This window comes from Palaemon carinicauda, chromosome 4 (genome assembly GCF_036898095.1).
Source record: "Palaemon carinicauda isolate YSFRI2023 chromosome 4, ASM3689809v2, whole genome shotgun sequence".
Lineage (NCBI taxonomy): Eukaryota > Metazoa > Arthropoda > Malacostraca > Decapoda > Palaemonidae > Palaemon > Palaemon carinicauda.
This window is the reverse complement of record NC_090728.1, coordinates 181315880-181341835: the sequence shown is the minus strand read 5'-3', so window position 1 is coordinate 181341835 and position 25956 is coordinate 181315880. Positions and strand designations below refer to the sequence as shown.

The following is a 25956-nucleotide window of genomic DNA, read 5'->3' as shown; positions in this document are numbered from 1 at the left end:
AGAAAATTCTCCTTTTGTTATAGGAAAGAATGCCTCCTGAGGCACAGGTTGCTGGAAATATACCAGAGAATAGGAAAGGTTCACTTGGTTTAGAGGTTTCAAGAAATGGCGAGTGGGAAGACGTGACTGTTGCAGCAGATTTTGAGGCTGAACCAAATGGAGATTCAAATGCAGAAGCCTCTTCAGTCAATGAACCGGTATGTGTAATTTAATGTCTCGCATCAATTTTTCTTATGAGTTTACGTATACCCCCATCATTCTCTCTTTCCTTTATGCGATGAAATGCGAAATTAATTTTCTCAATTTTCTTTTATCCTATATTGTCTTGAACTTTTCTTATGGTTAGGTCTTTCTCTATCTGCATTTCCACAATTTCTTGAGTCTTCCTACTGGTTGTTGCTTAGCTACTTCCATATTTACTGTCTTTCCAATTAGCTGTTCCTGATGGCTTTGCATTACATGTTCAAACTAACTTGATATCCAAGTTCTCTGCCTTAGTAATAGTTTTAACATGATAGAGGGGTTTCATTACTGTTGAAGATTACTTTCTTGTTCATTTTGTGTGTATGTGATTGGCTTCTTATAATGTATGAGCCATTCACTCCAAGTTTTCTTGACACCACAGAGGTGTTCAAGTTTTTGTAACTTGTCACCTCTCAATTTTGATTTTTTCTTTTAACCTAACCCTTTTCATTTTAATGATTAATTTGTGTAAGTTTAATCTCTTACTGTACATTTTTCAGCTAACATAGCCTAGTGTATTTCACCTTAACACTTTTGTGTTTCGTCTTTCACGTCAGGTTGGGACTGTGCATACATCAACTGTCATGATTTTATGTTTTTAGTCCAGCTTATGTGTTGACTGCTTTTATTTTAGACTAGCGTAACCTAATAATTTTCTCATAAGCTAGCCTAACATACAAATATTTACTATATGTATTAGATACTGTACTACACATCTTTTATTTTGGTAGCTTTCAGTAGTTAGCTGTTCAAAACATTTTGGCCAATGAGCATTGTATTGTACCCGAGTAAGCTGAACTTGAATGTTTTATATATAAATACACAATTTTAGTAAATTTATCTGACCTCATTTAGGTTAGGCAAAGTTTTAGAATTAGTTGGTAAAGTACAGTATTTATATGGTTGTTTTATATCTTGTGATTGATATTAATAGGAGAGAGAATTATGAAAACTTGCATAACCCTTTGCTTCAATAGGAGTAGATGATGATGAATAACCCATAATTTTAATTAGCCTATTTTTGTAATATTTTCACTTAGGTCTACAAGGTATTGTTTGTACATATACAAATATATTTGAAGTGGTGAGGTTCACTCCCCTTCAAGGATTGTTAGAGAGAGGGAAGGTGCTAGCATGTAGCTCTTTTCCCCAGTGCCTGGATCCCCCTCCTTCCGCTATGTATTTAATATAGGTGTTGGGGTGGGAGGGGAGGGTTACTCAATTTGAACCTTGCATGGGATATGTATTCTTTTTCTATTGGCTTTCAACCCAAGGGTTCGTCTATTATATAGTTAAGAAAAGAATGACTTAGTTATGGCCCTGAATTGCTGGTCAGCCATGCAGAAGCAAAGGACCTCGCTCATGAATGTCCTCAGGTTAGGGGTCTTCTCCACCGTTTTAAAGAATGTTGGGCTATTGCTTGGTGGGGAAGGATCATAGTCTCATAAGGTCAAGGTTGGTCATGGATCTGCAAATCAATTCCACGTCACCATTTTATCAGATCAAAACCTTGGAACTCTATTAACTTTGTTAGCAAAATTCTGAAAACCTTGGAACTCTATTACTTTGTTAGCAAAATTCTGAAAAAAAGCAGTCATAGAAAATGCAAGTTCCTAAAAACTCTAGTGTATCGAAGTAAGACTCTCTCAAGAAAAGAGTGATCCTCGACACAGGTGTAACATATTTAAGATGACTTAAAACACGCATGTACACCAATTACTACGCCGAGTGTCTTGGCACATTAATTTTTATTGAATTATCTACTGGATGAAGATTATTGCTATTATTATTACAAGCTAAGCTACAACCCGAGTTTGAAAAACAGGATGCCATAAGCCCAAGGGCTCCAACAAGGAAAAATAGCCCTGTGAAGAAAGTGAGTAAATAAACAACAAGAGAAGTAATGAATAATTAAAATTGAATATTTCAAGAACAGTAATAATATTAAAATAGATCTTTATTATATAACCTATAAAAACTTCAAAAAACAAGAGAAAGGTAAATAAGATAGAAAAGGTTCCTGAGTGTACCTTCAAGCAAGAGAACTCAACCCCAAGACAGTGGAAGACCATCGTACAGAGGCTATGGCACTACACAAGACTAGAGAACAAAGGTCTGATTTTGTTTTATTCTCCTAGAAGAGCTGCTTACCATAGCTAAAGAGTCCCCTCTACCCTTACCAATAGTACAGTAGCCTTTGAACAATTACAGTGCAGTAGTTAACCCCTTGAGTGAAGAATAGTGTGCTAATCTCAGTGTTGCCAGGTGTTGAGTTCAGAGAAGAATGTGGAAAGAATAGGCCAGACTATTTGGTGTATGTGTAGAGCTGAAAGTACCAGAGATATGCTGATTAAAGAAATGTTCATTGCTGAGACAAACATTCAGCACTATTGATAATTTCACACATATTGACCTTAATTTTACAGATGTGCCATTTTGAATGGTTGCATCTCAGTCTAGTCTCTCCCTGTGTTTAGCATTGAAGAATATAAGGAAGATTGTAGGTTTGTATTTAACAGGCAGAATGGAGGTCCTCCGAACATCAATGTAGCCTGGAAATTAAAGCTGACAAGGAACTTTTTCATTAGCTGAGCATTAGGATAGAAGATAAAAGGAATATTTTATGTACCACAGTTGTTGAGAATTATCTTGATTGAAATGCAATTAAGCTTAAGAGGAATGTATGTCATGTGCTTTATAAGAATTTCCAGATAACAGGAGGTTCACTGGAATAGCGAGTACTGTACATTAGGAATAAGTCTTAAACTCATATCATTTTAGTTCAGGATTATTCGTGTACGTTGCACACCTTCTCTGACCTGTATTTTGTATTCTACACACCATAAATAATAGCATTTTGCCCATGATCTTCCCCTTTCCGTGTATACTGCGCTGGGGTAACAATCTTGAAGAGATAGTAAATATTTGCTTTGATTTCTCCTCTCGTTTTATGAATTGATGACAGAAATACTTGATAAGGGATTCAAAATAGAAGACCATTAAATGGGTCTGTAATGCCTCCTATCACCTAGCAAGGCCTGGGTTTTGTTACCCTGTAGGGGAAACAGTGTTTGTCTTTCTGTTACTGCTACGATTGAGTTAGGCCAATTTTAGAAATTGAAGAGCCTAGTTATATTTTGAGTTAAGATTGTTCCAGCGTCTTGAGGCCGAGGCGATGTCGTCTTCGGTCTGCACAGCTGCATCAAAGAGTAGGGGGTTGGAGTATCTTTGCTTCCTCCTTTCTGACCCAGAACCTTCACTCTTGAATTTTCTCTTCCGCATATACAGCCAGCAATTTTCAGATCACTTCTTGATATTTTTGATGGACTGTAAGAGATCTTTCATTAAACAATATCAGTTGGTGTGAAAGGTATGGGTGATCTTCTGGAGAGATAGGACTTCGTTCCAGATAACCCAGGATCTTTTGGCTTCCTTTCTGGTCCAATTCTTTGAGTTTGGAAGCTTAAGCCATTAACTTATCATAAAAATCTGCACTGATGGAACCCCTGAATGGATCGGATATGAACCGTCAAACTTTGTCAACAATAGATTCATTGTTTTCCAAGAACTCTTTGTCACTGTCATCCTCCTAGTAATTATCATGATTACCACTCTTATTCTTATCTAAGCTATTTAGCAGGTGCTCAGATCCTGACTCAAAAGCACTATCATTCTATATATCACTAAACCAAAAATTTAAAATGGGAAAAAGTTTTCAAATTTAAGACCATATGGTTTATGCACAAAATTGCGATAATCCTTCACTGATAATTGCATGAGGCACACTGGCAAGTATTGGAGAATAGTCATCCACATACCCCAGATAAAGATGACGTCCCGACGTCAATCAGATACTTATTGATGGAAATGAAATTTATGTGGAGCTTCAGCAACTCACTCATATACAACACTGTGCCTGAAACCCCTACAAATGTCAAAAAACTTCTTTGCTTGGCAAGGAATGAAAAAATATGTACACACATAGCGGTGTTAAAGGTATTAAAATACTGGTATGTAATTTTGTCTCTAAACAATAGTTCTTGCTCTAAATACTTTTGATTGGTACCAAATAGATTTTTACGTTCAAACCCCATATGTGCGTTGATAAAAGTTATAAATTAACTGAACTTGTAATTAATTAGACCACAGTGCCACAGCCACTATGGGGACTAGAGCCTAGCAATCAACATATGCAACCTAGGATTCTTTAAGGCAGCTTTTAGCAAAATCATATTTGGTATACCTAAGAGTTTCTTCTAAAACTCTTTCCATAGAGAGGTTTCTACATAATATCAAGGAAGTAGCTGCACTACTAAAATCATATATCTTCACTTTCAAGCCTTTTTTTTATATTCTGATCTAATTCTTCATGAGCTAGTTATCAAACTTCAAACTATGAATGATGTATTTTTGGTAATAGGGCAAGTTAAATTGTCATTTATTTTTATTTTCCATTGTGAATTACTATATTTATTTCTGAGCTCGACCTGTGTTGCTCCATGAAATGCTCCTCTAGCACCATTTCTAGGGCATAGTTATTGCTGAATATACCAGAGAAAAAGAGATGCATGGAATGCCAGGAATAAACCTAGCTTGCTCACTCTTTGAGTGTCGGTATAGAAAACTGGGGCGTGATTGAACCACGACCATAGATCCCTCACCAATTAGACATCTCCTTCATCAACATACCCCCTCTCTACCCCTACATCTCCCCACCCCCCATCCTCATTCCTCCTCAGCACTTGCGTTGGTCAGACGTGTTTTGTTTTGCTCGTGTGCTGGGGGATGTATCGAGAGAATTTACTTTTATTTCTAATGAGAAAAATTACTTTAAAATACGAGCATATTACATTGCGACCTCATTCCCAGAACAAATTCAACTTGTAAACCGAGGTACTATTGTATATAAATTCTAAAAGAGATGTAATGAATTTAGATTAATAGGGAGTGAAGGAGTTTTATATCTCTAGAAGGAATTATTGTGAGATTCATATCTCTAGAAGGGATTATTGTGAGATTTATATCTTTAGAGAGTAAGAGAGTAAGGAAGGCTGGTTCAAGAATTGAAGAGACAGTGAAAGATGGAATTGGAAGGTTGTTAAAAGGAGAGGAGGCAAGGAAAAGGTGGCCGGAATATTTTGAAAGTTTACTGAATGTTGAGGATAATAGGGAGGCAGATATAATTGCTGTTGCAGGTGTTGAGGTGCCGGTGATGGGAGATGAGAATGAGAGAGAGATTACAAGAGAGGAAGTGAGGAGAGCACTAGATGAAACGAGAGTAGGAAAAGCATCTGGTATGGATGGTGTGAGAGCTGAGATGTTGAAGGAAGCGGGTGTGACTGTACTTGAATGGTCGGTGAGATTGTTTAATATGTGTTTTGTGTTGTCAGTGATACCAGTAGATTGGGTTTGTGCGTGTATTGTACCTCTATATAAAGGTAAGGGAGATGTGCATGAGTGTTGTAATTCAAGGGGTATTAGTTTATTGAGTGTGGTGGGAAAAGTGTATGGGAGAGTACTGATTAATAGGATTAAGGATAAAACAGAGAATGCAATCTTAGAAGTACAGGGTGGTTTTAGTAGAGGTAGGGGTTGTATGAATCAGATTTTTACAGTTAGGCAGATATGTGAGAAATATTTAGTAAGAGGTAAGGAGGTGTATGTTGTGTTTATGGATCTGGAGAAAGCGTATGATAAAGTTGATAGGGAAGCAATGTGGAATGTGATGAGGTTATTTGGAGTTGGTGGAAGGTTGTTGCAAGCAGTGAAAAGTTTCAACAAAGGTAGTAAAGCACATGTTAGGATAGGAAATGAAGTGAGCGATTGGTTTCCGGTGAGAGTGTGGCTGAGACAGGGATGTGTGATGTCGCCGTGGTTGTTTAACTTGTATGTTGATGGAGTGGTGAGAGAGGTGAATGCTCAAGTGCTTGGACGAGGATTGAAACTGGTAGACGAGAATGACCATGAACGGGAGGTAAATTAGTTGTTTGCGGATGATACTGTACTGGTTGCAGACGCGGAAGAGAAGCTTGGCCGATTAGTGACAGAATTTGGAAGGGTGTGTGAGAGAAGGAAGTTGAGTTAATGTGGGTAAGAGTAAGGTTATGAGATGTACGAGAAGGGAGGGTGGTGCGAGGTTGAATGTCATGTTAATGGAGAGTTACTTGAGGAGGTGGATCAGTTTAAGCACTTGGGGTCTGTTGTTGCAGCAAATGGTGGAGTGGAAGCAGATGTACGTCAGAGAGTGAATGAAGGATGCAAAGTGTTGGGGGGCAGTTAAGGGATTAGTAAAAAATAGAGGGTTGGGCATGAATGTAAAGAGAGTTCTGTATGATAAAGTTATTGTACCAACTATGATGTATGGATTGGAGTTGTGGGGAATGAAAGTGACGGAGAGACAGAAATTGAATGTGTTAGAGATGAAATGTCTAAGGAATATGGCTGGTGTATCTCAAGTAGATAGGGTTAGGAATGAAGTAGTGAGGGTGAGAATGGGTGTAAGAAATGAGTTAGCAGCTAGAGTGGATATGAATGTGTTGAGATGGTTTGGCCATGTTGAGAGAATGGAAAATGGCGGTCTGCTAAAGAAGGTGATGAATGCAAGAGTTGATAGAAGTACAAGAGGAAGGCCAAGGTTTGGGTGGATGGATGGAGTGAAGGAAGCTCTGGGTGATAGGAGGAGAGATGTGAGAGAGGCAAAAGAGCATGCTAAAAATGGGAATGAATGGGGAGCGATTGTGACCCAGTTCCAGTAGGCTCTGCTGCTTCCTCCGGTGCCTTGGAACACCGCAGAGGTAGGAGCAGTAGGGGATTCAGCGTTATGAAGCTTCATTTGTGGTGGATAACGGGGGAGGGTGGGCTGTGGCACCCCTAGCAGTACCAGCCAAACTCGATTGAGTCCCTTGTCAGGCTGGGAGGAACGTGGAGAGGAGAGGTCACCTTTTCTGTTTCATTTGTTTGATGTCGGCTAACCCCCAAAATTGGGAGAAGTCCCTTGGTATATGTATGTATGTGTTATATCTCTAGAAGGGATAATTGAGTTTGGGTCCCATTAGGTATGGTTTGTTGGTGAATATTTGTTATGGATTCATATCACTACATCTTTCCATTTCTGAATAGGTTTTTATGGATAGGATATAGATAATTTCATAAAAGATGATCTTGATACCTGTAGATTATATTTTTCTTCCCTCCTCATTTCAAGTGATCAAGTGATTGTATGTGTCTAGAGGTCTGTTGACTTCAATAGTATGGAATAATGAGGTGAGGTGGGAATCCTGGACCACAGGCACAGATTTGATCTCATGATGTCCCCACAACGATCATGCGATGGATGGTTTCCTTAGGGAAGAGTATAGGCTGTGGAGAGAAAACTTTGTATTTTTCATTTTAAGGTTAGATGTAAATGTAACCTACAGGTAAGGACCATGTTACAAAAAATATATGAATTATGTTTTTCCTTTTTAATATTAGGGGGGAGTTTAACTTAGATTATTAAAAAGTATAGGGAAAATACCGTATCTTTTTTCTAAAAGCAAAAATTAAAGGATGCAATTAATTTACAAAAATTACATACTGAACTGAAGGTTTTCATCACTAACTGAAATTGCTTTTATCACTAACAGTATACACATGTTTTAGAGCATTATTGAAATGAGACCTTAATAGATTACCACTTTACTTTTATAGGGAGGAGTTGATTACTTTAGCCTTCAAAAATTTATAAAGCTTGAGGAGGGACTTGATAGTGAGGAAGAGGAACCTATAGTTCATAGTGCACTTGGAAGTGAAAGAATGGAAAACTCTGAGGATCCTCAAACTGAAGAGAGGGAATCACGAAAGCGAAAACGAAGTAGTGATGTCAGTCATTTGACACCTGGAATGCTCTTAGATTTTGCGTTAAAATCACCACGCTCACTCAAAGAAGTAACTGAGGATGATTCTCTTTCCCTATTCTGCTTGTTTATCTCTTCTCAATTAAGTAACATTAAAGATCCAGAATTGCTTGAAAATGTAAAATTTGATATACAGCAAATTGTCCATGAGGGACTTATGAAGTATTACGCAAAATTAAGCAGGCTTGATAATATTTAATGGTACAGTATTGTGATAATTTAAAAAACAGAACACAACCAATAGAGTGAGATAAGTTGTTTAACCCTTTTACCCCCAAAGGACATACTGGTACGTTTCACAAAACTCATCCCTTTACCCCCATGGACGTACTGGTACGTCCTTGCAAAAAACTGCTATTTACATTTTTTTTTTGTGTATTTTTTAAACTTTTATGAAAAACTTCAGGCATTTTTCCAAAAGAATGAGACCATTCTGACCTCTCTATGACAAAAATTAAGGCTGTTAGAGCAATTTAAAAAAATATATATGGCTGAATGTGCTTGGAAAAAAAACCCCTTGGGGGTTAAGGGTTGGAAAGTTCCAAATAGCCTGGGGGTAAAAGGGTTAATAATATCGGAAAATCATAGGTCTTTGTAATTTGAATTTCAACTCTCTTACACTTTCAATTCCACCCTATGTGACATGTACACTCAAAAGTTTAGTTGCAAAAGCAGTAGAGAAATTGAAAGTATTTTGTTATGGAATTAAACTCTAGGTCAATATGGACAAGATACTGTATTTGCATCTTAGTTGGTTCAATGATGTGCCTTCTATTGATATAAAGTTATCTGGTATTATCCATCAATTTGAAGGAGAATTTTTTCTCTAATCTTCTTTATTGTAGGTTCTTATGTAAGAGGAGTAAAGTAATCAATTAAAAATTATCTTGCATTGTTGTCAGATCTTTTTTATTTGAATTTCAACTTCTTTATTACATCAGTTCTACTCTATATTACTTATGCTCCTCAAAGAGTGAGAAACCTGTCATGATAAAGTAGTTTGGAAATTAAACTGACCTGCTCGGGGGCGGAAAATGTACTGTATTAGGTACCGTATTTGTGGTATAAATCTGTTACAGTTAATGATAGGGTTTCAAGCTTTGTTTTAATATAATGGAAGGGTATTTTATACATTATATATATTTAAAAATATAGTTGGTTCCTATATACTTTATGTTTTAGTAATTAGATATTTAGTATTTAATCCTGAAACCAAAGAATGATTATTACCAAAACTACTTTTCTGTTGAGGTGTTTTATTTCAGAATTTTAAATCACCCTTATTGTAATAAATTTGTATGAAATAGCAGCTTCATCTTATTTTTGTTATCTTTTGTATCTTGAAACATTCATTATTGTTGTATGGGAGTCATTTATAGTACGATTTTGGTTATAATTATTGCAAAGTAGAGTAATTATTAATGAATCGGCAGTTAGTTTAGAGTAAAATGCTTATAGGATGGGAATTTTAGTTTTGTTTGATGTTTTTCTTTTAAATATCTACTGTCTTTCATATATACTGTATTTCATTAGTGAATAGTAGTCGGAAGTCCTTTTCTTTATAGATGAAAAGAAAGTTTCCAATTACTCATTTATATATTCACATCCCATTTCTTGATTAGCCCTTTTCAGAATTATTAGGTCTTCATTTATCATTTTCCATTACTGTTTAGAGCAGGCATGGGCAACCTGCGGCCTCGACATGTTCTTGTGTGGCTGCCAAGACTTTCTAGGTTACTGAAATATTTTAATGTACTGTCGTCATCATTATCATCATTAAGAAATAATGAAAAAGCTCTGTTTTATGGAAATTTTCATGTAGTAAGATTAATAAAACAAGGAAGAATTGCAAATAAAAAATCAGTACCGGTACTGTATATATTGGCCAAGTAATACTTCTTGCATAAGTGTATTACACTGTATCGTGCAGCCCTCACTTACTTCGGTATAGTAAAATGTAGCAGCTGGTTGAGGAATAGTTGCCTATGCCTGATTTAGAGTAAGGATACTTTTGTTAAGGTTATGGTCCTCATATTTAGTTTATATTTACTTGTATCTTTTGGGGCTTTAGTTAGTTTCATTGAGGTATGGTTAATGATTTAGTAAACATATATTATTTACTGGTGTTAATTTTTTATTCAATTTTACGACTATCATCTTGTATTGTTAGGATGTGAAAAGCTTATAAGAGTAAAAGGCCTCTTAATTTACCAATACTTTTATGACAAATCCACACAAAACACTTATCATGATATTACTACTTTACTGATGGAAACCTTCATTGTTCAGTTCAGTCCATTGTTAAATTTGAGGTAAATTTGTTTGTGGGGAAACTTGAGTAGAACAGTTTCATATTCCCTTTATCTATTAACAATTATTTTAATTACAGTATATCCATATTTTTTTATTCCAAGCTCAGTTTTATGTTGGTGATAGATTTTTGTTTTTGTCTAGTTTGTGCTTGTGTTCTAGTGCTACTTTTATTATTACATCATTGAAATAAATGTAATGCATACTGTTCATATTACTAATGTCCTTGTATTAAGACTTGCATATTTTGTTTTTATGTAAACCCTTACCCTTAATTCTACTCCCATTTTTTTCCTTACTAAATAACCTTGATTTAATATTTTTCGTGGTCCAAGGAATTGTAGGTTTGTTCTAAGTGTGGTCATGGGAATAGTGAATAGCATTAGCTACGTTAGGCCACTCTAAAATCCTAGCCTACCTTGTCAGTTTATGCAAAATACGCTAAGTTAATACAATGTTCCCAATCTAAAGTAATGCTAAGTATATACTGAATCTCACTCAAGAACTTTGTCACAATAAGCTAGCATATCCAGATTACATATTCATGATTAATTACTGTAACTGCATTATCACACTCAAATAGTACACTGTTAGTTTATAATGAATGATGTGTACAATAACAAGTATGGTAACAACCATTAGATTAACCCCTGGAAGGGCTAGATATCATATAACAAAAGTGGGATTCTGCCACACTATAGCTCTCTCCAAATTGACTCTTAATAAACAAATACAAGCTTCATATAAATAATGATTTCATGGAAACCTGTCAAATAATTAATATAAATTTAACTTTAGTGAGAGCATACACAAAATCATTACCTTTATCGCAAAGTCACGAAGCTGGCCAAACACTGACCGGTGAATTGGAAGGAATGACCCAATTCCCTGGCCAACTCTTCTAGGAGGAGACTCCAAAATTGCAAACCATTGCTTTCTGGTCTTGCGTAGTGCCACAGCATCTGTCCATGGTCTTCCACTGTCTTGGGTTAGAGACACACTATTCTTGTTTCCTTATTTCTTTTCCTTACTAGGCTATTTTCCCTTTGGGAGCCCTTGAGCTTATATCATTCTGCTTTTCTATTTAAGGTTGTAGCTTAGCTAGTAATGATAATAATAATATGGTAAAATGTTGAGTATCTTTTAAAGCCTGCCCGCTCTCTTGGTTGATTGAAGTCTAGCTGTCTTTTTATTCGGCCTAATATGACCTTTGTAAATGTGAGTAAACTTATTGGGTGGTAATTTTTCAGGTCTTTTGTGGGAGACCACGAATTATTGGAATCCCGTTGACAATTACCGAAATCCCCTACAATATCACAGCAAACCCTTAGAAATCGATAAATAATATGTGTTTTTATTAATTTACATTATTTTTTAGTAAATTAATTAAATAAAATGAGTATTTTAAAGCATTTTTCTATATACCCTTTACACAATATATAAACAAACCTAACCTAACCTAGCCTAGCCTAGCCTAGCCTAGCCTAGCCTAGCCTAACCTAACTTGCAAATATATAAAAAATATAAATGCTAAAAACATAAAAATAACGTATTTTAATAAAAACACACATTATTTATCGATTTCTAAGAGTTTGCAGTGATATTGTAGGGGATTTCGGTAATTTTCAAGGGGAATCCAGTAATTCGAGGTACCGGTCTTTTGTGTCTTCCTTTTTGTGAATTAGTACAAAGTTTTTCCAAAGTATAGGTAAAGAGCATTCTTGCAGACATTTTATTTGAAGTTCAGTGAGTTTAACTACAATGAAATCTCCTCCATCCTTCATTAAATCAATTGTTAAGCCATCTCCAACTGTTTTCCCTCTTTTTATGCCTTTTAATGTTTTCTTTACTGCTCCTACTGTTACTTTTGGTACTGGATCAGGTGTTCCATTATTTCTATTGGCAAATTTATTTATATCAATGTTGTATAACAAATATCTGTTTCTGTCCTGCTCCAAGTCTTCTTTTCAATAACTTGATGCTTCTTCCTTTCTTTAGTGTTTCCTCAATTTTGGGCCGATTGTGTTTACGAATGTGTTTGGTTTCTAGTTTTAGTGTTTTCGATAGTTCTGTTAACTTATTTCATCTCTCTTAGATTTTACACTCATTTCTAATGTTTTCTTTATTAAGTTTTTAAGAGTTCTCTGATAATTTTCCTTGATCTTATTTAGGAACTTTTCCATATATCTCTTGTGCTGATTCCAATACAAATTTTGTTAAATTACTGTTTATTTCTTCTTTACATGCTTCCATTTCATCATGTAGCCTGGAGTACTTATTTTTGTATTGCTAAACTAATCTCATCAGATTTTTGTCTTATTTCAGGAGTTTATTTTCTTTCTTAAAATTAATTTTTCTCTCTCTTTCCTTTGATCTAAACCAATTTTACTTCTCACCATTTGTCTTCCCTATCACTACTCTTATCACCACTTCTTCATCTTCATCCTCAGTGTTACTTTAAGCTATAAAGTCTGGATCATCATTAATATTGACAAGAAAGTTCACCAGTCTTGTCCAACTTTCTTTGCCAACTGCAACTTTACGATTGTAAAACCTCAGTTTTAAAGTAATAGGATCACCAGAGGTTGATACATGAGGGTGTAGCGCAACTGCAGGGGGCTTGCGCCTGCCCAATCAGAATAAGACCATTGACACCTCAACCAACCATACGAACGAGGCATGTAACGTCACGACGTTGAAGTCGTTACAGACATGCCTTGCATTGCATTCACTATCACTGGAATTCATAGTTAAAACAATACCAATCAAATTGAAGGCAATAAACCCAATAAAAGCGGAGCACAACACAAATGTCTGCTTTCAAAATAATGCAAAAAGACAGATGAGTGACAATACAAACTTTTTTGTGTAATTGTGTAATAAGTGTAATAAAACAGAAGAATAATTTTAATCTTAATAAAACAGGACAATAATAGTAATCTCAATAAAGGTTAAAATACAGTATCATAATAGCAATAAAGTTAGTTATTAATCGGTGCTATAGTCTGTACTTGGGATGTTTTGTTTACTTCGGAGGGCATACTTTCTTTTCCAATTCGAATCATAACACATTATTCACATTTACTTATATTGGTAATTCCTATTCCAAATAGATTTAATTCTGTTTTATTATCACTAGTATACAACAAAACAAAAGTAATATGATGAAAAAGCATAATAATGAACGGAAGCAATGATAGCTTCCGTACAAACTAGATGGTTTGATCAGCTGTTCTCTATAGCCTGCCTGGTATGTTTATAGGGATGAAATACCCATTTTTTTCAAAGGCAAAATCAACCTTACAAATTTCATATCGAATTTTCGCTTATACTATTCGAAAAGAGAAAGATTGAAGAACTAATGAATGTTTTACTGGTGTGCGATATGGAAAGATGCTCTCTCTCCTGAAATATTACCCTACTGAAAATAGGAATTTAATTGTTATTCAGTGATAAGATTAAATAATTTTCATTTATATAAAGTATAATATTTCAGGTTGCAAAATCATGAGATTTTAATTTAAATGAAATACAGTATCTTATTTAATAACTTTGATTTATTAAAGAACTTAGCACTTTTTAACAAAAAAGGCTATTTAAATATAACATGAAATATGTTAAAAGTTTACACTATAGTTATTTTCCTTATGGAAATCAAACACCAGTCAAATCAAAATTAAGTTTTCCTTTACGTCCAGTTGACTTGTTGAAGTTAATGACTATGTCAACATCGACCTTTTTCTTTTCTGACCGCTGTGTTGTACTACAGATTTTGAATTTTTGAGGAGTAGAGCTGAATATATTTCAGTTCTCGTCTTATGATTTCTTTAAGCAGGTCTCTTTAAAAAAAAAAAAAGGATTCTTTTTTGTTAACATAAAAGATATTAAAATTTTTCTTTTACAAATCTTTGTTCTGTATGTGCTTAGTCAAGAATAGAAGGGTTCAGTTAGCATAAAGCTGGTTTTTAAGGAAATGCAAGAAAAAAAAATTATATTAAATTTTTTACAGTAAATTTATCTACATAAAATATGCATTATATTAGAATTGATTCAAATAGAATATAGTGAAAAATACTGAATAAAATGGTATAAAGATGATTAGGAATAAGAAAGGGAATAGGGGAATAAGGATGCGAAGTAGGGTATACTGAACAAACATAAGCTGAATTGAACAGTAAAAGTGATTGAATAACAGAAATAAAGAGGCAATAGAAAATAGAGGGAAGAAAGGGGGAAACCTTTTCGCCTTTGGCATTCAATAATATTGACAGGTAGCATATACTGTAGTGGGAAAATAAATAAAGGAATGATAGTAAGGAATAAAGATATGGAAAGAAGATAATCAGAATAAGAAAGGGGAGAAGGGTTCAAGGAATAAACTAGGCTGTAATTAACAGCAAAAATATATAAATTACAGATATTGAAAATATAAATGAAGAGGGAAGAATGGGAGAAACATTTTAGCCATTGGGTCAACATTCCATTTCCTTGAATCACAACTCTATGGAGTAGTGATGTAATAGCAGTGATTTAAAACAATTTCCTAGTGTTTATAGTTTAACAACTGCAGTGAAGTGAAATTTTAACAGATATTTTTTCATAATAGTATCCATACTTTAACAGTGGATAGTCAAATCGGCAGTTTTGGAATCTGCATATAAGGAGGTTTAAATGTGTAGCCTATATGTGTATATATATATGAATGTATAATTACAGGATCATTATTATATACTAGTGTATGCGACCCGTAAAATTTTATGGCTAAATATTTAGATAGATATGCACACAGGGAACAGCTACCCCCATAGTAGAGGAGGCGGAGGAGCCATAAACACACTGGCAAAAAATATCAACATTTGTGTAATGATGTAAACAATTCACAGGAACTATGTAATCTCAAATTAAAGAGTGAAGTAAGATGTAGTTTAATTCCCATGTTATTGTGGCAACTGAGTAGCTTACAATTTAGTCCAAGTCAGAATTGATAAATTCCCTTGAAATAGATCGGTCTGGTAATTTCAAACTCAAAGAAACAATTTATAAGAAAAAAATAATTACGAGTAAATATTCCATATACTGTAAATATATTTTTTGTACTGTACCTCATATTTTGGAATACATGAACACATGTTCAAAAGCTGAATGAAACTATAAAACCACTTGGAAAAATAATAATATTCTTTTTAGAGTATGACAAATATTTCATACAGTACAGTATCTTACGATTAGGAGCACTTGATCACATGATGAGTAAAACTTGATGTCTTTTTAACATGCTGCATTGCATATATTTAACATACTGTACCTGTAATAGATTTTAAGTTATGATTCGCACACATTTATGACCTTTTCAGTAGTGTAGGCATACGACTACTAACCTTAAAATTTAAAAAAAACATTCTCAGAGGAGAAAATATTACCACATATACATAAAGAAATTTACTGCTTGCAAAATCGCACAGGATCATGTAATGACATGGAAAGCAGCACAACCTCTTTATGGTACAAAGAATGAGTGAAAGGAAATACATGGTAAGCTGGGTAATAATAGTCCAGTCACCCAGAAAAATAATTGCTATTTTTGGGCTCAGGCCATGTCGTCCTGATGGAAGGGTTCCTATACGTAGCCTTCTAAGGGATATTTGCTACAGTGATACTCCCAGAGAAATAAACCGAAGGTCTCCAGGATTCTAACTTCTGGCGCGAGTATCCAATTAAGGATATCGCATAATTTCAGGGGACGTATTTTTAGATACGACCCATAGCAATCTTCACCCTGAATAGATTTAACTCTTTGATGTAAGGGGGAAGAGTGGCAAAAGAAGGGGTAGGTACCCGGTGGACCTCCTTCCCCATTACTACTACGACGGCATTCCTTTTCTTGTCGTTATGCAGAAATGGCCGCAGATAGAGTAATTTGGGAGGGGTCAGCAAAGGGTGGGTCCATCAGGATGACATGGCACTCTCACCCAAAAATAGATTTTCTGCTTTGCTCAAAATCCGTTTTATAAGTTTAGACAGGTATGTAACAGACATACTTAGCTCTCTGGTATTGCTTACTGTATATTCTTATTGGAATACTGTACTGCATTCCAAAACATGCAGAATATGATTTTTATTTTTACTTGACTGATGAATCCAGTAAGTACTGAAATATAATAAATTTAAATCTTATTTAGGCATAAAAAATGTCTTGCATTTGTTGAGTAGAACAAAATGTTGTTATGCTTTAGAGTAACAGGAAATATTAATTTTGGTGTTGTTGCGTATCTTTAAATATTCTATTTTTCTTTGTTTCTTTCCTCACTGGGCTATTTTCCCTGTTGGAGCCCCCGGGCTTATATCATCCTGCTTTTCCAACTAGGGTTATAGCTTAGCAAGTAGTAATAATGATAATAACAATAGGTAAGCTTTTTAATAATTTTTGCATGTATTGGTTAGTTGATTAGTTTTTTAGCCAGCCTTGTGCTCGGTTCTTAGAAAACCAAAGGTTAGTTAGTTTTTGAGATATAGCTTTGAATTAGTTCACTGCAAACCTTAGATTTTTCATTTTAAGATTCATGACTAACTTTGATAAGTTTTTTCATCTCCACTGTACTTTTAAGTGTACAGCAGACACCAAATAAACCAGAATTTAGTATAATTCATGCAAAGTTATACACAAGAATATACTCGAATATTAATTTAAAAAAAAAAAAACTTAAAGTGTGATTTCAGATTTCATTTATTTATTCACCATACTTGTCATATGGCATATCTTCCAACCTGCTGTTTTGTGTAAGGCGGTGTCACCCATGTCTGCCCAGTTTTATCCATACATCTAGTGTACAGTATACAGTATGTTCTTCCACACTTGTGATAATTGTGCGATTTGAACTCCTAGTGTAAATTAATGATGAACAGAAGTCTAGATACCCAAAGAGTACAGTAAGTGAAGTCCATGATTTAGCGAGATAGTTAGGATGAGAGAAATCAAAACATGTGCTATAAAAATGAAATTCTATGTCATATTGTGTAGTATTGTGCCTTAAGATGGAGACGGCATAACAGAATTAACTGCATACCTAGTACTGCATGCAGGATGATGCAGTTTGGGAAGATTTGAATACAGTGGATGGTCTGAATTATGAAAAATCTTATGCAATATGCATAAAGAACTAAATGAATAACAATGCCTTTGATTAATATCCAGATCAGGGATAAGGGATTTAATAGACCGCAAGTTTCTATCTAGACCAGACAGAATAACAATACTCATAACAAGGTAGAATGAAAGAATTAAGACATTTCCTTAGGATAGGCAGATCACTGAAAATTTTAAAAGACTTTCTCAATAAGCCATTTTTTCTGTGCAATTGAGGAAGAAAGCCCAAATGTGGTGGTGTATTGGAAACGTTCCTGCCTGGTGATCGCCAGACTTTGGTTTGAGTCCCGCTCAAACTCGTTAGTTCCTTTAGTGTCTACAATCTCACCATCTTTGTGAGCTAAGGATGGGGGTTTGGGGAAGCCTACAGGTCTACCTTTTGAGTCATCAGCAGATATTTTCTGGCCGTCCCTATTCCTGGCTTGGGTGTAGAGGGGGTTTGGGCGATGATCATATGTATATATGGTCCGTCTCTAGGGCATTGTCCTGCTTGCTAGGGCAATGTTACTATCCCTTGCCTCTGCCATGCATGAATAGCCTTTAAACATTTAAAAGGGTAGTAAAAATTATCAGTTAAGCCATCCAAGGCATAAACTTGATAACTGGTTGCTAACCTGCATCAAAATGGGAGAAAAAAATGGATATTGAGCATAGAACCTATCAAGAAACTTTGCTTTTAACACTTACAAGAGCCAGAACCTATAGCAGTCTATGGTATTTACAGAAGATCTTCCCACTACCACTGAACCAGTGATGAAATCCAAAATCAAAATGCAGATAACCTGTAGGAAATTACATTCCTAAAACATTCTTACCCTGCAAAGATGAGTTTATATACACAAATAATGTTGATGTATTGTAATTGAATAACAGTTGTATAACCAAGTGATTTTCTTTTAGTATCAGGGATCTGTAAACTTAAGTAATGGAACTAAGGGAAAGGAAGGATTCACCTTTCTTCTGTTGAATGTCTGGGAAGATGCAAGAAAGAGCTTTTAAAAGTAATAAGTTTGTGGTGAAATAGTTTCTCTATTAGATTATTTTTTGCTGATGATTGTATACATGTACTTGGTACAAAATTTTAAAAATAATTTTTGTTTATAGATTGATTATAGATGAAAATTGCATTTACAGTTCTCAGAATAATACTGATTTTATAAGTAATCCATACCATCAGTAATTCTGATATTTAAAGCAGTTTGTCTTTTAGATACTAAAAGTAGAGGGAAACTTTTTATTACATCTGAGGGATTACAGAAACTTTTGAAGATAAAATACTGCATGTTGCTGTACTTATCAGTTGAAAAGTCTTAATTGTTTGATTCAGATGCAATGCTATGATTAAATACAATGAAAAAAAAATTATCTGTGGTAATGATTAAAACTTAATTGAAAGGCTTTTTTCTTATTTTTTGCATAATATCATATACTATTGGGTTTAATGCATACTTTTAAGCCAACAGACTGAAAATGGAAAAAACATTTATTATATTCTACTGCTGTATTTTATATATAAATATCATAAACCATTCTATTTTAAATTAATTTCATAAGATAGATCTACCTTCCTATAACTGATGTGATGGTACCACAATTTTTAAGAGAATTGTGATTAACATGTATTGTATACTATTCATAGTGATGGTAGAATTCCCATAGAAGAATCTTGTCCAATTTGTGACTGGTGTACAGATAGCATTTTGTATATGTATTAATTTATGGTTGCTTTTTAAATTTCTTTCATTGGCCCTTACATTTTGTATTTTTTATTTCTAGGCTGCTCAATGGTGGATGCAGAGTGATTCCCAGAGTGACTTGAACAGTTCTAACCAGACGTATTTTAACATGTAAGATACCCTATCTTTTATTAATCATTGAAGACCATTCATATTGTATTATTAGAGGAAGCTATAACCCCAAGTAGATGTTTTTATTTTATAAGATGCAAGTTTTTTACATCAACTTCTTTCTGCCTAAGAAAAACGTTAGGGGAGCTGGTGCATATTGACCGCATAAAACAAGGGAAATTGTAATATGCTAGTAGCTCTAGACTTCCCTGTGGGGGGGGGGGGTAACTCACAGTTTTACCTTTAAGTCCCCAAAGTAGGATACATTATAGTGACTCATTGTGTACAATGAAAGTCTGGTAGCCCTTAAAGTATCCTCAATGATGGCTAGAGGATTGAACCCCTTGAATTGAGGAAGAGGGAGCCATAGACACTGGCAGGGAGGAAAGATCCCTAAGTCTGCTGGGGATACTGGGATGGGAATGACTTCAGAGCTGACTGCCCTACTTCAAACCCAAACACTGTAATCCAAACCAGAGATGCAGCTGGCCATCTTACCCGTGACTGCTTATACAAAAGACGAGTCGGGCATGGGTGTGGAGGACCCCTACTGTTTCCAGTCAAAGAGGGGGCAGTGGTTGTAGAGGAAGAAGAGCAATAATTCCACTGTTTACAGCCATGACAGAAGGGGCACCTTGTTTTTCCAGTTATGTGGTTCTTTCCCTTCAGGGAGCAAAAGAGCCCTTCTAGGGACCCCTAGTACAACCTCAGTGGAAATCTTAAGTGTAACTACTGTGAGATAGTGAGACCCTTAGATGCAATGACGAAATAGAAACGTTAGAGCTGGAAGCGTCTTATTTTTAAAATGGATGGCAAAATTAAAATATTATGTACAGGTATTTACGTTGCATAAAGAGAATTATAACACCTTTAATCAAGAGACATTGGCGATTTTGTAGGTTCAGGATAAGACACTACTTTTTTATGCCATCAAATATAGTTCAAAACTGATTGCAAATATGGTGTACAATATCTCCTTTGTTTGGTAATTTTCCTGAGATTGCCTCAGTGAAAACTCTGCTTTTCTATCTGCTGTTCTTTGACGGATTCCAACATTGATCCCAAACTTATTCTGGTACCCACAACCTTCTTCATTGTCCATTTGATTACTTGTCTTAGTACTCTGTGCAGTCCCTTTTCAAGATACAAAAATATATGGTGTTTTCATAGCATGTTAAGAATTCATATTCCTCTGTAACTTCCACATTGAATGGCATGTCTTTGCTTTTGTATGCCATTATTGTAAGACTTAGACTACTCTTTTAGTCCCAACTGTTCATTCATCAGTTTTTCTCTTTCTAAGATATTCTTGTAGATATTTTTTTTTTACAGTATACATTTCCAAAAATCAAGCTTCTTATAAAGCACTCTTCATTATTATTTGTGGCAGGAATTCCATTGTTTTTTTCTGTCACCTACCTTTACATTCAAATCTCCTACCACAACCACTCTTCAGTATTTTCTAAATCTAGCCAAGCACAGATTCAGATCTTCCCTCTGAGAAAAAAAGATTAACTTTCACTCTTCTTTTCCATTCCTAGACCATATGCACTCACTGTCACAAGTTTTTCACCTAATGACACTCAGTTTTACTTGTACAATCCTTGAACTAACACATTTGTACTCTTTCACTGACCACATGAGTGTTTCTGACACCAAGTGCTACCTCTTCCCCAGCTCTACACCTTTCAATTATGCCAGTCATAATCACTTTGTCCTTAGCCCATTCCTGCACACACGGCCCTTCCACAACTAGCTTTCTCTTGTAGAACAAATCAATTGTCATACATTTATTCTACCCTGCACCACACCAATACTCATTCAAAACCTCAAGGCATAGTCTTTTCTTTCTTTTTATTTTTAGCAAATATAGTAGAGTATGGAAGTGCAGACAACAAATAAGGGTTATGGACAAACCTCTACAGGTCGTTAATGAATATACACACTTAAGACAGACAGTAAGTGTTTCCCCAGGACATGAGACCAAAATTTTAAGGATAAACATGAAATGGAGAGCTTTTGGTAAATAAAACGAGATTACAAAAAGTAACATGCCACTATGCCTAAAGGACAGACAGTAAGTGTTTCCCCAGGGCAAGAGACCAAAATTTTAAGGATAAACATGGGATGCAGAGCTATTGGTAAACAAAACAAGATTACAAAAAGTAAGTGCCACTATTTCTAAAAAGAAAAGTATTTAATCAGATGGTCCAACCAGTATTGATTTATGCATCAAAAACTTGGACCCTTACTAAAGCCTTAGAACATAAGCTAGTTACAACTCAAAGAGCTATGGAAAGAACAATGATGGGAATAACACTAAGACACAGAAAAAGAGCAACATGGATACAAGAGCAAACTAAAGTAGAGGGTATTCTAACATGTAAGAAAAAGAAATGGACATGTGCAGGACAAATAATGAGACTGACAGATAACAGATGGACAATAAGAATAACAGAATGGGTCCCTAGAGATTGCAAAAGAAGCAAGGAAGGAAGAGAAGACAATGGATTGACGATCTAAGAAAATTTGTTGGTATAAACTGGCATAGAAAGACCATAAGCAAACTGGAGTGGAAGGACATGTCTAAGGCCTTTGTTCTGCAATGGATTAGTTACAGCTGATGATGGCGATAGGAATGCAAACCCCATCACCAACCATGCAGAATGGCAATGGTGTAAATATTTTCTTTTTCTGTAATCGTGCAGTTCCATGGCATCAGAAAGAGGCAGCTCATCTTTCATTTTGATAGTTGTACTACTTACCACTATGGTAGCCATCCTCATTTAATAGATGGTTGCTATTGGAATCAATAAAGAAAGGCTCATTCACCATTTAGAAGAGAATTGCTCCCCAAATCTCCAAGTTCACAAAACCTAGACAAGACTCCTCTGCCTTGGGTCAGGGTCCACTAGAAACCCAAGCCAGAGACAATTTCTGTTTTCAGTAATGTCGAGGACGTACTTCTTACTACAGTAATACAAAGTGGTAGTCATCTTAATTCACACACATACTTTGTTCTAAAACACTGTTGAAGAATTGTAAAGGTGGGACATAAAGTTATGGTTATTACAAGAATAGCATTATAGTATAGGCTAAATGCAAAGTAGCATTAATCACATCCAACTAAAAACAGTAATAGTATACAATATGAATACTGTACAATATAGTACAAAAAGTAAAAATTGTATAAGAAAAGATAAGGATTAAAACAACATTTATTGTACATCACCCTATAGGTGCTGCACACACGTAAGATGGAATGGAGGCAAGGAAATGCTGTGTAAATACAGCCCTGGGTTTTGGACCAGGTATTGGGTTAAACTTAAGCTTTGAAAGATTTCAACCATCCTTGCCACATGTATCTACCTAACTTTACGTGCATTTTACAGAAATGTTTGAACAAAATATTGCTCTAAAAATCTTGATGCACATCAACACATGAAGTGATTATACAGTAGATAATGAAGGTTATACTTATCTCAATATGCAAGGACTAAATACCAGGTTGTACAATGAAATGAAGAAAACAGCTGAAGACAATATTCTGCCCCTAGCTATTTTGAATAAAATAAATGAATAATGTGTATCAACCTAATTGTTTGTTTAGTGTCTACAACCTTACTATCGTTGTGAGCAAAGGATAGGGGGTTTGGGGGAGCCTATAATTCTCCCTGCCCAGTCATCAGTAGCCCTGGCCCTCCCTGGACCTAGCTTGGGTGGAGTGGGGACTTGGGCGCTAATCATATGTCTATATGGTCAATCGCTAGGGCATTGTCCTGCTAGCTAGGGCAATGTCGCTGTCCCTTGCCTCTGCCATTCATGAGTGGCCTTTAAACCTTTAATAAGGATTAAAAATGAGATGCAAGTTCTCTCAGTTAGGCAAGTGTAATTCATTTGCTAGACTCTCTGATCCTCACTCGATTTATTAGCTCTAACCATGTATTTTATTTAAGTAAGAATGAAAGTATAAGGCTTGTGTCTTTGAAATATAAAAGTAACATTAAGTTTTCAATATTAAACTTACCCGATAATCATGTAGCTGTCAACTCCGTTGCCCGACAGAATTCTACGGAAGGGATACGCCAGCGATCGCTATACAAGAGGGGGGTGTACTCACAAGCGCCACCTGTGGCCAGGTACTGCAGTACTTCTTGTTGACACCACTTCAATTTTTCCTCTGTCGTGCTTCCGGCAAGACGTTCATGGATACGCTTATAATTTTGGAGTCTTGTTCACGGTTTTTGGTGAAGTATTGCTCTAAGATTTCAGCTTTCGCTATTCAGGAAGTTTTATTATTAGCTTAGCTAGCTTTTGGAATTAATTTGATTAATTATGGTGACGAAGAGAGTATGAACTCTCTTTCACCTTTTAATGGCCGACCCTTCCCTTAGACGGAAGTGTTGGTGTCTAAGAGAGTATAGACTCTCTTTCTTAATTTTGCTTAACAAAAGTTATAGATTTATTTTATATCTCTCCGCCTTTTATAGGCCTCTTCGATTAACTTCCTTTTTTATAAAATTATTAAATTAATTTTTATATTTGTTTATATTCGACCTTTCCTAATAGTAGGCGGTCTTTTCTTGTACCGAAGTTAATTAACATTGAGCCCGTCATTTCGGTTTTACCTGTTAACATATTATGCTATTTTAATGTTTTTGAAAGAATTTCTTTGATAGTCTCGTACTGTTTCAAAGTTGAACTAACGTTTTGTTTTGTCTCTGCAGTTGTTGACGTTCAGAACGTTCAACTTGCGCTCTATCGTTACGATAGAGAGAGAATTTTCACGGTGTCACGTTGCAGTAAGAGTAAACCGTTTATAACGTTTTGTTCATTCTTTCTTAGCTTAATGGTTTTAATTCTAATAAAGGAACTTTTTATTTGGGAAATCTTTCAGTTTTTTTCCTTTAACAATAATATGTTTTAACGAGTATATATGATTGGGCTCTTCTCTCAGGTTCTAAGTCAAGAGAGAGAGAGAGAGAGAGAGATAGAGACGGAGGGAGAGAGAGCTGGATAAACGTTTCGTTCAAGCGAGTAACGTTGTTATCGTTTTTTTGCTCTTCTCCCTAGTCTCTTTAGGGGAAGAAGGTAAACGTTTCTAGAGTTTATTCTTGTTCTCAAGCTTTATGCGGTGAGAGATTTTAAACGTAGTTTATTTGATCTAGTGTTTAGTCTCTTTCCAGCCACTGAATTATTTATCTTTCATTAGATTTTTCTGTTACATTGTAATTCTGTTTTCGCAATTACTAACTTTTAAAGAAGGATAGAATTGCGTGTTTCAGGTACAAACCACTTAAAGTTTCGAGTTCAGTGAAATAAGTGCAAACAGAAATTCAAAAGTGATAAGTGATTAGCGCAAAGTGTGTCAGTGTTGTGCGTGAGGGTACTTCTTGCGTGCCAGTCGTCCTCCCAGTCCGGGACCTCTTGCAAGCTCCCAAGCCCAGGGGAGAAGCAATGTCGAAGGGCAAAAGGGTTCGGCAGGCCTTGATCGGCGCACAGAAGTATCCTCGGTGGTTGCGGGCGTGTCTTACAGAGACCGTCACTCCCACCCGCAGACGATTGAGCCCTTATTTTACTCGTCTGCAGAAGAAATTTCGGGGAGATAACGCTGGACTCAGGTCTCAAGACCTCTTAAACGTAAAGTCCAGACCTCTAGAGTTCAACAACCCGGATGCAGTCATTGGGTTAGCTCTGACTCTCCGCAGTCATCAGGTGACTGCACACCTCCTAAGAGAGGTAAGGTGATGCCGCAACAGACCTCATCTTCTGTTAAGGCTTTGCCTCAGCAGACCTTAGCGTCTGCCGACCCCAAGATGACTTTGCTGCAGTCCATGCAGTCACAGCTTGCGGTCTTAATGCGTGAGTGTCAGGCTGAGAAGGTTACACCTCCTCCTGCGATCGCTCCGCCTCACCGCAGTCCAGTCTGCCAGGCGTACGATGTTGAGGTTCCTCAGGATACCTTACCGCGTACTGAGTTGCCAGTTACCAGCGGTGTGCAGCAACCTCCGCCTTCCTTAAGGCAACCTCAGCAATGGGAGCAGGAATCTTATGCCTTACTTCCTCCGCTTCCGCTTGCGGTTCCACCAGCGAGGCAACAATCTCTTGAGGTACGACAACCTCTTCCATCAATGAGGCAGCCACCTCAGCACTCGCTGCAGCGACCTCAACCCTCCTCAAGGCAAGAGCCTCAACTCCTTAGGCTAGCACCTCAGGAACCTCAACTCGCGAGACAAGAACTGCGTTCTGCGCAGCCGCTACCTCAACTCTCGCAGCTCACACCTCAGGAACCTTAACTCGTTCCTCAGGAACCTGCTACTGCGCATCCGCAACCCTTACAGCAAGCGCAACTCTTGAGGCAGCAACCTCATGCTATGAGTCAGCCACCTCAACGCATGCATCTGCCACTTTCTCCTCAACTTGAGCCTCTTCCCATTCAACTTGGAAATAACAAATGACAATAATAACACCTCATTACTTTCATAACTTGCATTTGTAATCATATACATGTATGCCT

General features: G+C 36.0%; 1 protein-coding gene across 1 annotated transcript in view; it reads left to right on the top strand.

The window, feature by feature from the left end:
* Positions 1 to 25956, top strand: part of LOC137640257 (uncharacterized) — an 84902-nt gene that overhangs the window by 13697 nt on the left and 45249 nt on the right. Inside the window, exons 5-6 of the mRNA XM_068372847.1 lie at positions 24 to 197; positions 19369 to 19439. Of these exons, the coding sequence (XP_068228948.1) occupies positions 24 to 197; positions 19369 to 19439 (245 nt within the window). The remainder of the gene's footprint in view (positions 1 to 23; positions 198 to 19368; positions 19440 to 25956) is intronic.